The sequence below is a fragment of the Protopterus annectens genome, chromosome 1.part2 (assembly GCF_019279795.1).
Source record: "Protopterus annectens isolate FY-2018-M chromosome 1.part2, PAN1.0, whole genome shotgun sequence".
In the NCBI taxonomy this organism is placed as follows: Eukaryota; Metazoa; Chordata; order Ceratodontiformes; family Protopteridae; genus Protopterus; species Protopterus annectens.
The window spans coordinates 623,113,333-623,125,337 of record NC_056727.1 but is presented as its reverse complement, the minus strand read 5'-3'; the positions used below and the strand labels follow the sequence as shown (position 1 = coordinate 623,125,337).

At 38.7% G+C, this 12,005-nt stretch overlaps 1 protein-coding gene across 1 annotated transcript in view; it reads left to right on the top strand.

The window, feature by feature from the left end:
* The first annotated feature begins 352 nt into the window (after positions 1–352).
* KMO (kynurenine 3-monooxygenase) overlaps positions 353–12,005 on the top strand; it is a 616,236-nt gene continuing 604,583 nt past the window's right edge. The window contains exon 1 of the mRNA XM_044058035.1: positions 353–695. Coding sequence (XP_043913970.1) covers positions 642–695 — 54 coding nt within the window. The 5' untranslated portion in view covers positions 353–641. The remainder of the gene's footprint in view (positions 696–12,005) is intronic.

The window sequence follows — 12,005 nt, the reverse complement described above, 5'->3', positions numbered from 1 at the left end:
AAAAGTTAAGTTCTATCCTTTGTACTGACCTTGGGTATGTGTCGGCCTGTAAAATCTGATGTTTGTACCAAAAAATGCCCCATTTGAAAAGGTGGCAACCCTAAACCCAGAATGGCTAACAAAAAAATCATTTAAATAAATAAAATTACGCCCTTTATGTGATCGGACTGTATGGCGCCCTAGGCGGTTACCTAGTTCGCCTATGCCTAAGGCCGAATATTTGCTCGAGTTAATGTGTAAAATATCAACTAATGTAGCCGAATCAGCAGCCCAGTATGTTTCCAAAACAATGTGCATTTGGTCACGTCTCCCCATCAAAAATAGAAGGCAGGAGGCGGACTCCTTATGAAATTGTATTGAGCGCTAATTAACCAGAACAGCAAATTGACTAGCTTATCACGTGCCTAAAAGGTACAGCTGTTAACCTGCGAACCTCTGTAAGCGGACTTGAGAGGCATCGAACTGGAGGTGGAGATGACAGAACTCAGAGTCAGGCAATTAGAATGGCATTCCCCGCCCAAATGAGAAGGGCGTGCTACAACAGGTAGCTCGAGCTTACGGGGTATGTCAGACTTTGATGTGCCCTTGACGGAAGAAGTGCAGGCATTTCAGAGAAACGTTCAGCATATTCACTTTCCGATATGGCTTCTGACAAAACTAGCAACGTAAGAGTAGCTATCGTGGGGGGAGGACTGGTGAGAAACAGATTTTTTTGTCACTCCATTTATTATTATGTTATTATTAATTTGTTAACCAGCTAACCCCTTAAGCATAAGCAGCAAACCTCTTTTCATAGAGCACCCCGAATTATGTAATATGTGAGTGGAGGCAAGAAGGGGCATTCTGGATAGCAGAACGAAGTTTGCTAGCAGTAGCACACACATTGGGGTGCAGGCGTTCCTTACACACACGCACATTTTGATTAACGCTTAGCGGTTTGATTATGTCGCTCAGCTTTAGCCTTGCACCTTCTAGTTTATGATCATGTTTCCTTATAAAGTCAAACCTGTTTATAAGCACGTGCTTTATGAAATGCATAAAATAAGGTTGAGATTCATTACTACAGTGCATATAGGTTCAAGTATGTACAGACCTTCTACTAAGAAAAATAAAAAAAGTGTCACTCTTTCTAACCCTCTGTTATGTTTTATTAAGGCCATTGCTATGATTTTTAGTGCGTGAAGGTTTCGAAATGTAACACACGCTTACGCACACACAACATTTTCTAGTAAAAAGTTTGTGATAACTGCAGAAATCTAGCAAAGAGAACAGTACACAAATCGTATGTATTGTAAGTAAACCTCCGCTTATAGCGTACCTCCGTATCTCTTAACTGTTCAGATTTTCAAAGAATATCCAGATTTTTGTCACATATTTTTGGTCTGTGCCTTATAACATTTGCGGTTTTCTGGTAAATCACTAAGGATCGAAGTCAGAAATAATGGCATGTATTTGAGTTTCAGAATTCACATCCTTCAGAAAATACCTGCTATCACAAATCCTGATATTCTACCAACTTTTTAAGTTTATGAGAGCGATATTTAAAATCTTTCCCTGATTTTCACTGTTTGCCATTCATTATTTTAGACTTTGTCAAGGTAGGTCTCAGCCTATTAGTGCAAGAATTATGGATAAAGCAAAAAATAATATGGTAACAAAGGCCTAAATATCAGTGAAGGATTTTAAATATTGATCTTGCACATTTAGAAAGTTGCTAGAATAACAGTTTTTGCATTGCCATGCATTTTTCTGAAATATATGAAGTATGTAACTCAAATATCTGTCATTGTTAAATGACTTCAGCCCTGAATAATGTCAGAAAAAACAAAACAAACAATATATATATATATATATATATATATATATATATATATATATATATATGTATGTATATATATATATATATATATATATATATATATATATATATATATATGTATGTATATATATATATATATATATATAAAAGGAACAAACCAAAATATGAGTCAAAAATCTGTGCATTTTGCAAAATTCTGGACAGTTGAGAAATATGATTTATAGCGACAAGGACTCTGATAAAGGCAGAGAATTTTTCATCCAATTATTAGAATGTTCTTGTGCTTTTTATTTCTTTTCCTTCTTTCCTGATCAATTTGTCATTTTCCAAAATTATCTGGAAGCTGCACTTAGTGGACTGGAATCAGCCAACAGGTGAGTCTGAATGTATGCATGCTCAAAGTGAGATTCCCTGGAGGTGTAGACCTCCTGGCTAAATATTTCATGCATTATGGTTTGTAGTGGTGTGTGAAAATAAGCTATGCAATTAGGTATGTCTTCTAAGAAAAATGTTGTTTTACTGGATACATTACTGAACCTACTGAACAAGACCATGAAGACTTTTTACATAGCTAGTAACCCTGAAACAACAATGCATAACAGTAAGCTAGTAACTGACATCCTTGAAAGCAGCTAAAATTTCTTAAATTGCATTGTGGGTGGTGCAGAAGATAAGCTGTGCCACCTACACCCTTATAATTGCTACAATCATTTTAAAGAAGTGTGCCATCTTGGGATTGAAATATAATTCCCATTCCCTTTGAAATAAAATTCCCATTCCCTTAGATGAACTGGCTTTTTGACAATATTGCTGAAAAACAGGAATTTATAGGTGTTCAGTGGCCAATTCAGCTATTCCCTACTGGAAATCAAAAATGCATTAATGCATCTATTGGGTTGTGAAGCATTGCTATTGAAAAGAAAGTTGATGTCAGTGTATTGATTAAGTTTCATCACCTGAATTCCTTTAACTCCCCTTGCCAATACACGTACCTGAACTGCACTGGATAGATTCTGCAAGTGCAATCCAGATTTCAGTTTTCACATACCTTATATCAGCCACCATTGTAGCACTGGGAAATAGTTCATTTTTATTATATCAACTTTTCTGATCTAAACAAAATATGTTTGCACCAGCCTGATTTGTCAGCTGGTGAGCTGTTAGCCGGAAGACACAAAGAAAACATTGTTATCTGAGCACCAGGACTGCTGGCAGGCAACAAATTTTGTGTGATCATTTTATGCACAATCTATTAGGTGACAATTAATTATAAACCTGCAAATGGAAAGCTGCTACGTGGACAGCTGAGTCAACAATGTGGCAGTTACAGGAAGCCATTGCAGTTTGGACTTTTCATTATTTGTCTGACCTGTAGTGATCTGAGAGCTAATGTTTATATTTGGGGTGCAGAGGAAAATTTTCAGCATGAAAGTGGAGGATGTTTTGTCTCCATATTAATGAATGTACATATGTTGCATTTTATGTAATTTTATTGGTGGGCAAAAAATTCATGGACGTTACTGGAGTGGCACTCTATGCCCATAACAGGCGACCTAGCTATTGTCAATGCTGCACTGTTATGAATATGTTGTCAAATAGCAGAGTTCCATAATTTGTCATACATTAGTTATACATTCTCTCCACAACTATTCCAAGACTAGTAGCATTCGGGACTGTTCACTGTCAATTATGTATTCACTTGAATAGCAAAAAAGGAACTTTTTTGATAGATTGTGCATGGATTGGAAGTGGAAGGAGGAAAGAGAGGTAGCCAGAATTTGTAGTTAAAGACCCTGCGGATTTTGAAACCTCTGTGATAGTCTCTGTATCTTATAGAATAATGGAATAGTTACAAAGTCTAACACAGACAATGCTGGAAAGTTATTTTGTGATGTTATGTCTCAGAGATGGCTATACATATTGAAAAATATCTCTTCATTGAGGCACTAATTTCTCACATTCAGTATACTGACATTTTGTTTATAACTCTGTCCAAATAGAATTTCAGAATAATATATTCTAAGATATTTAACAAAATTTAGTTGCTCATTTTAACAGTCTCTACATCTCAAGCAGATATGGGGTTTATGAAGTTGATGGTGTTAAAATTAAACTTATAGGAACCCTGGGTGATATTTACTCTACATGAGATCTAGAATGTTAACACCAATGCCGTTCTTTCAGTAAAACACATTTATCACATGAATTTTGGCTGTATGACTGCAAACGAGGAAATGATGATTCCTGCAATTTTAGCTACATGGGAGTTGAAAAACATCTCTACTTACTAGTATATTTTTATTTTAAAGGTTGTAGTATTTAAGGTATGAGTCATGGGGCATAAAAAAGAGCTCATTTTATAGAAAGCTATGTTTGTGAAGCAACTTTTTTGTATTTGCAGCATGTTGTTATCATCTTTTGTGCCTAATGATTATTAAGAAACATGGAAAAGACTGACTTTTTTCCTGTCTTCTTCCTCATAGGTTCATAGGTGTATGCAAAACATATGCCTGCAGAGTCATTGCATTTGAATAATAATGATAGGCTGGTTTCTCTTCAGTAGATCATTCACATTTTTTCAGGTATGAGTTTGCATGTACCCATTCAATTATCAAAGCTGGCTTTGTAGGTAGTCAGGCAGGTAATTTGTTTGATATGCAGATGGATTCCGTTTCAAAGGTAGGAAATGCATTGGATAAGAAACCTACCATACCTGCATTCCTACAGTGGAGGATTAGGTGTTTGGACTAGATGTTTGCCAGACTGTTTATAAAGTAAATCAGGAGAAAATCAAAATATGCAGGATCTTTTATTGTACAAATGCTAACTGTAGGCACCTCTCAATAGTCTGTATGAGACAGAGTAGATAAAAAGAGATTTTGATTCAAGGCTGCTTAAGGGACTTAAACTGAAATCTTTATAGTTAAGATTTTTTTGAGTCTGTCAAGATGAATATGGTGCTTAGTCTTCCAAAAGGGGTATTGTATTTGATGATCAAAGGTAGGAAATGCATTGGATAAGAAACCTACCATACCTGCATTCCTACAGTGGAGGATTAGGTGTTTGGACTAGATGTTTGTCAGACCAAAAAAAGGAAGCCAATCTGGTGGTCCTCCGCCATAAACAAACTCTACAACAGAAGAAATAAACTGTTGCAAAAAAGAGTAAAATCCCGTGACTGGAGGAACTCCCTGGTCAACCTCAGTAAGAAGGTGAGATCCCTCATAAAATCCTCCAAAGCTAGTTATGAAAACAAAATTGCCACTGACTCTAAAGACAACCACAAAGCATTCTATAGCTATGTCAAGAATCTCAATGGGAACACAAAGATCTGCTCTGAGTTACAGCACAATGGCACTGAATATACAGAACCAACTGATATTGCCAACATCCTAGCAGATATGTTCAGTGCTAACTTTACCCCCCTCTCACCCCCTAGAGGGCCCATCTCTATACCGGAAGAATGCAAAGTTCCTATAATCACGGCTGCACAGGTAAAAAACACACTCTCCAAAGCCAAGAACACAGCATCCATGGGACCTGACAATATCCCAGGCTGCGTTCTACACGAACTACAGAATGAACTGGCACCCTACCTAAGTACCATGTTCAATCATAGCCTCACCTCAGGCTTTGTACCCACTGAATGGCGCACCATGACAGTTATCCCACTCCACAAAGGGGGAGCCACGACTGACCCCGGGAACTACCACCCCATTAGCCTGACGAGCCTGGTCTGCAAGGCCATGGAACGTATCATCGTGGAACTCATAAACAAAGACATTGGTAATCTCCAAACTGTGGACCCTACCCAGTTTGGATTTGTAAAAGGCAGATCATGTCTCCTAATCCTGATTGACTTCTTTGAAGCAGTCACCAAAGCCATAGATGAGGATAAAATGGTTCACACAGCTTATCTAGATCTCGCCAAGGCTTTCGACACCATCCCCCACTCTGGAATTATAGATAAGCTCACTAAATTAGGTATAACTCCCTATGTCACAAGATGGGTTGCCAACTGGCTCACGGACAGAACCCACACTGTGAAAATAGCTGATTCCAAATCCGACTTCAGACTAGTGACAAGTGGAGTACCACAGGGTTCAGTACTGGGTCCTCTGATGTTTGGTATCTACTTCTCTGAAGTGCAGGCTAACACAGAATGTCTTTGGCTAACAAAGTTTGCAGATGACTGCAAACTAGGAGCCATAATCGAAACTCCTAACGATGTGGACAAACTACAAAAGGGCCTCACTGAGACAGATACCTGGTGTCAAAGCCATGGCCTGAAGTTCAATGCCAAAAAGTGTATTGTCATCCCCTTTGTAAAAACTCTGTACCCATGAACTACCACATAGCTGGTAGTCTACTTAATGCTGAAAATGTGATGAGACCTTGGGACACAGGTGGACAGTAGTCTCTCCTTTGATAATCACATCGCCACATTGGTCAGGAAATCCTTCTACGTGGCTCATCTCATCACAAAAGGATTCTCATCCAGAAAAAAAGAAGTCATTGTTCCCCTCTACTCATCACTCATTAGACCCATTATAGAGTACAACGGCCCTTTTGGTATGTACCTCACAAGACATCTACAACAACAGGAAAGACCACAGAAATACCTCACAAAGAGGATTACTGGCCTCAAACAGATGCCCTACGCAGACCGTCTCAAAAAACTACAGCTTTACTCCATCGCATATCGCCTACTCAGGGGTGATCTCTGCCTAACATACAAAGCTATGTCAAACCCAGAGCTGTTGGACATGCTCCACTTAAAGAAATTCCAATCCCTCCAAGCTACACGCTCTAGGGACCTAAACCTTGTCACCACAATAAACAGAACATGCTGGAGGGATAGATTCCTGTCTCAGAGACTTCCCATACTCTAGAACAGACTACCTATCTATGTCAAATAGAGCTCCTCATTAGCACTCTTCAAAAAAAATCTTGATGACTGGATGGGAAATGGGAAATTCACCCCAGGGATCACTTCTGTGGCTCTGCTCGGCAGGGGCACAGGAAAATAATTTTCTTGGGTGGCGAAAGCCAGGGTACATTTTTTGGCTAGGCTTATGTAGGTCCTAGGGCCAATAGCCTAGTACCTACCTATGAACCTATGATAGATCTAAAAGGGAAGAGCACAGATGCTCAAGGGTATCCTTAGACCTAGATGAGATATCCTGACAGATAAGCTGTGGAAGGTAGAAAGTTCCTAACCACACCTGAGGAGCTGATTGTTTAGACAGGTACCCGGGTCTCTAATGACAGAGTCTGTTTTGAGGGAGACAGTGATAAGTATCTATGAACCTAAAACTGTGTCTGATAGCAGGTTGCCATCAAAATTAAAGCATAACAAATTATTTCTCAAATCTGGATCAGTTATTAGATTTGGAGCTATTATTTCTTTCTGGCTATTCCTTATGACCATTGTGCAAGACCTAGTTACAGTTTCAGGCTGTAGTGTAGATATATCAGCAGTTGCTAATCTTGTAATCATTTTTGGTGTGTTTACCTCCTGTCTGAGGCTGTTAGCCTCCCCTCTTGGCACATTGCTAAGCTCTGGTTCAAGTTTATCTAAGCTGAAGAACTGTTCTTCCTCCATCCACACCATCAGGGAATCTCAAGAAACATTAGCCCCAAATTCTGCTTCTGTCATCAGAATAACCAAGAGTACACTAGAGCATCATTTTGTAGTTCTGTCATTATTTGCTGACTGCCATCTACCAGTTTGTGTTCAATACACACCTGAACAACTTCTGTCATTGCAACTCATTGTCCTCTATCACTGAATACTGCTCTACAATCTTTCTTCTTTTTTCCCAATGGCTCCATGCATAGTAGAAAAAAAACAGAGGAATTTCCCTGGTGTCCTAGTTGAATTTCCCTGAGCCAGTATGGACACTACCTCAGTTCTCCAGTAAAAATAAATTATGCTTAGTGGGACTAATATAGTCAATAAAATGCACATAAATCATAATAAACAAAACATCTTCACTACCTGGTACATATTTCTGTTCAGATCCCCTAGTATAAATTTGGCAACATCTATCTGATTAAAAAAAATGGGATGAGTGACCCAAAACTTCTTTGACATATACCCACAAAACAATGAAAAAATATATAAGTACTTTCACCAACTACTAGGACTTCTTCATATCCATGCAGTCCTTTTCAAATTTCTGTATTAACATCCAAAGCTGTGCCATAGAAGATCTAAGTCAAAGTATCCATTGGACAAGTAGAAGGCCCAAGTGTATTGATAGCTATGGCTCTGGTTTTTATCACCCATTCCAGATAAGTTAAACCCACTAGTCAACAGAACTGGATGTTTTTGTTGGGTGATAAGGCAGTCAGTAACATTTCTGGAAACATATGTGATTATCCCTGTTTGTCTATATTAAATCACCGTTTAATCGACCCTATGTTAGGGAAAGCTTACAATGTTGAAGTGTAAGAACAGCGATTTTTTTATCCAAGGCAAAAAAAATCACTGTTCCAACAAAATAAAAATAAATTTTAAACATTACATTAAGTGGGGGGGGGGGGGGGGGCTTCCCCCCACCCCTACTTAAATATACCAACTCTGAGACCACACTACAGTGCCGAAAACAGCAAAGTACCGAAGTGGCCAAGCAAATTCTTTCCCAGGGAAAGAATTCGCTTAACAGCGACTTCAATATTTTGCGTTTTCAGCCTTTTAAGTTCGACCAAGGCGCATTCGAAAGAATGCATCTTCAGACTTCTGTTATAGACCCATGCCAGGCCCCATCTTGGCAGACTCTGAAATTACATTTAAAAATAAAAAAAAAAGTATATAGGGTCTACAAATCGTGTTAATTAAAATGTAGGCAACATCAATACTTCATAAAGTAAACATGTTTTTTTCTGTCTGCAGGAGTGGTTATCCTTTAACTGCATTTGTGCTTATATATTTTATTTATTATTCAATGTAATGTGCTGTCGCCTCACAGTAAGACGTTGTCCTGTTCGATTCTCAGCTAGAGCGTCTTCTATGTGGAGACATGCGTGAATAGGCGTACCTTTACTGAAGGCTGTGCATCAGAGCCGGCAACTCGGTACGTAAAAATCTACTACCAATCATTAGCGGACCGGAGTTCCGCTGTGGCGACCCCTAACTGGGAAAGGCCGAAAGACACAACAACAACAACATTCAATGTAATGCTGCTTGAGAGCTCAACATCTGTTTCAAGGTTAATATAAGAAGGACTGCTACTGATTCCGCTTTTAATACAGCCATTTCCATTTATAGGTTTTATGCATTCCTCTTTAGTTTAGTTTGAGACTTAAGACCACTAGTAAGAAATTAGGCTTTGTGGGTTAGGACCCACTTGTGCTCAATATCAGTCTGTACATCCATTTATTTTCCATATGGCTGGAGGTGGTATAGTCCTAAGGTTATTTCTCTGTATACTCCTCTTTTAGTTTTAGCTAGATCACTTCTACTTAATGAGATTTTGGGTAAAGATAGACCAAAAATGTGACTCTTGCTTAGGGCTGGCATTTTTCTCAGGCTTCCCCAGTTGACAGTTACTAACCTGGGATTGAAGGGACCCTTTACACTGCAGTGTAGATGGAGATGTGTTCCTGTAGGTAATGCTATTTATACATTTAATTTTGGCACTCTGCTGCTCCCTACTATAATGTAATAATTGGAGAAGGTACTAATGCTCTCACAGAAGGTGCCAGTTAATAGTGGATTCTAAATCCTGCATGCAGCACAATTCACACTGATCAGTGATCAGTGATCAGTGATCAGTGATTCTAAATCCTGTATGCAGCACAATTCACACATTTATGAACTTTGAAAAATTCCACATTAATCACCAAGGCAAAGCTCCAGACACACATGATGTATTTTAAGTGCTGTCATTCTTTAATTATATTACAAAGAACTTTTTCAGAAAATACATCACAAACTTTAAAATTGTTTAAAAAGGTAACTAAAATGTCACATGACTGTAAATGTCCAATCAAATGAATAAAGATGGTGGGTGTTTACATGAAGGTGTGTTCCTGTCTAAGCTATTTGTAAACTTCTTGAATGAAATGTATGTGCAGAAAAATAAAAAGTGTAACCTGAACCACAATAAAAATGTGTCTTTCAGGAAAATTTCTGCATTAATAAAAATGCACTTAATAGTAATGCTCTCATTTAGGCCTGGAGCATGATCTGCCCTTAATGTGATTTGCCATGCCTCCCCTTCACATTCCAGCCAATTTTTTAATCCCCAGTAAAAATATCTGTTCCGACAAAGTCTAAAACAGAAAATGTAAACCTTTTTAAAATCATAACACACAATGGCATGCTTTGCTAAGGCGTTGTTAGAGTCTTTTTTCATTATATCTAGCATGTGTTTTACCAACATAAAAACAGGTGCAGGATGCACAAGTGGCAAGGTAAACCATGTGTGTGGATCCAAAGATAAATCCATTGTTTGCCCAAATTAAAGTGTCCAAAGGTTTAAATGTGATAGAGGAGGAATGGTTCACAAATTTATATTGTTTCCACTTGCCACATCACAAAGTGTCATGCATTTTAAGACTGCCCTCTCCTGTTCCAGGATAGATTTTAAGTTACTAGTTCTTTTATAAGTGAACGTGGGTTTATCTTCAATGATGCTGGCCAGATCTGAGTTTCCCAGTATGATCTTCCAGTTATCTACAATAATGTCCTAATGGAAGCCATTTCATTGGTGGTAAGAATGGGAAAAGCACATTTAAAAGCTAAATTATTGGTGGACGAGGGTGTGTTGCTGTCAACCTTTGCCAATGCCAATGAAGAAGAGTCCTTTGCTAAGCTTAGCTGAGCTTTGTTTTGTCTCAGCAAACCAACTTCTTGCTCTAACCTCATCAACCAATTGTTGTCATACCCTTGCTTGTTGAAAAATTTCCTTAACTTGATGGTTTCAATCTGACATGCATTGTCATCCATGGTTAATCTGCTGAGTCATATGAGTTGTCTCTTGTTGACACCCCTTTTCATGTGTGCAAGACGTAAGCTATCCTTGTGTAGACACTGGTTGACAAATGTTTCCTTTTGTATATTCTACTGGTGAAAAGTTGTGGACATTTTTCAAATGATAAGGAAATAGGAAATATCAAGGTAACTGATCTTTTTACCAAAACCACTGACAGTAATTTTCACATAGTCAGTACTTGTGTCAAGGTAGCTTACAAAAGTCAAAAAAATCTTCCTGGTTACCTGACCACAACATGAGGAAGTCATCCATAACTCTACGATAGAAAATTATGTCGTTGGATAAAGGGTAGGACTTTAAAAACTTGAATTCCCACCATGCCATAACTAGATTGGTGAAAACAGGGGATACCCTTGCCACAATGGCAACTCCAGATTTTTGCTTGTAGTGTTTACCTGCAAAACTGAAGAAAATGTTATTTAACACCAATTATAGTAACATACAAATGGCATTGATCTTCACATTGTCAAATGTGGTGAACTCATTCAGGTACTCTCTCACAAATTCCACTCCTATGTCTTGTCTGATGCAGGTGTAAAGGGAGACAATATCTACAGGGGCAAAAGTAACATTTTGTTGAACTTCTTGAAATTCACTTAACAACTTCAGCGAGTGCCAGGAGTCCCAAAGATAATGTTCCTATTTCTGAACTAGAGTTGTGGTATTGTATGAGGAAGTCAGGAGTGTCAGAGAAGTATGTAAGAGTGGTACAGGATATGTACGAGAGTAGTGTGACAGCAGTGAGGCCTGCGGTGGGAGTGACGGATGTGTTTAAGGTGGAGGTATGATTACATCAAGGATCAGCTCTGAGCCCTTTCTTTTTTGCAATGGTGATGGACAGGTTGAGAGACGAGATCAGAAAGGAGTCCCTGTGGACTATGATGCTTGCAGATGACATTGTGATCTGTAGTGAGAGTAGGGAACAGGTGGAGGAGACCCTGGAGAGATGGAGATATGCTCTAGAGAGAAGAGGAATGAAGGTCAGCAGGACTAAGACAGAATATATGTGTGTGAATGAGAGGGAGGATAGAGGAATGGTGAGGATGCAAGGTGTAGAGGTGGTGAAGGTGGATGAGTTTAAATACTTGGGATCAACAGTTCAGGGTAATGGTGAGTGTAGAGAGGTGAAGAAGAGAGTACAGGCAGGATGGAGTGGGTGGAGAAGAGTGTCAGGAGTGATTTGT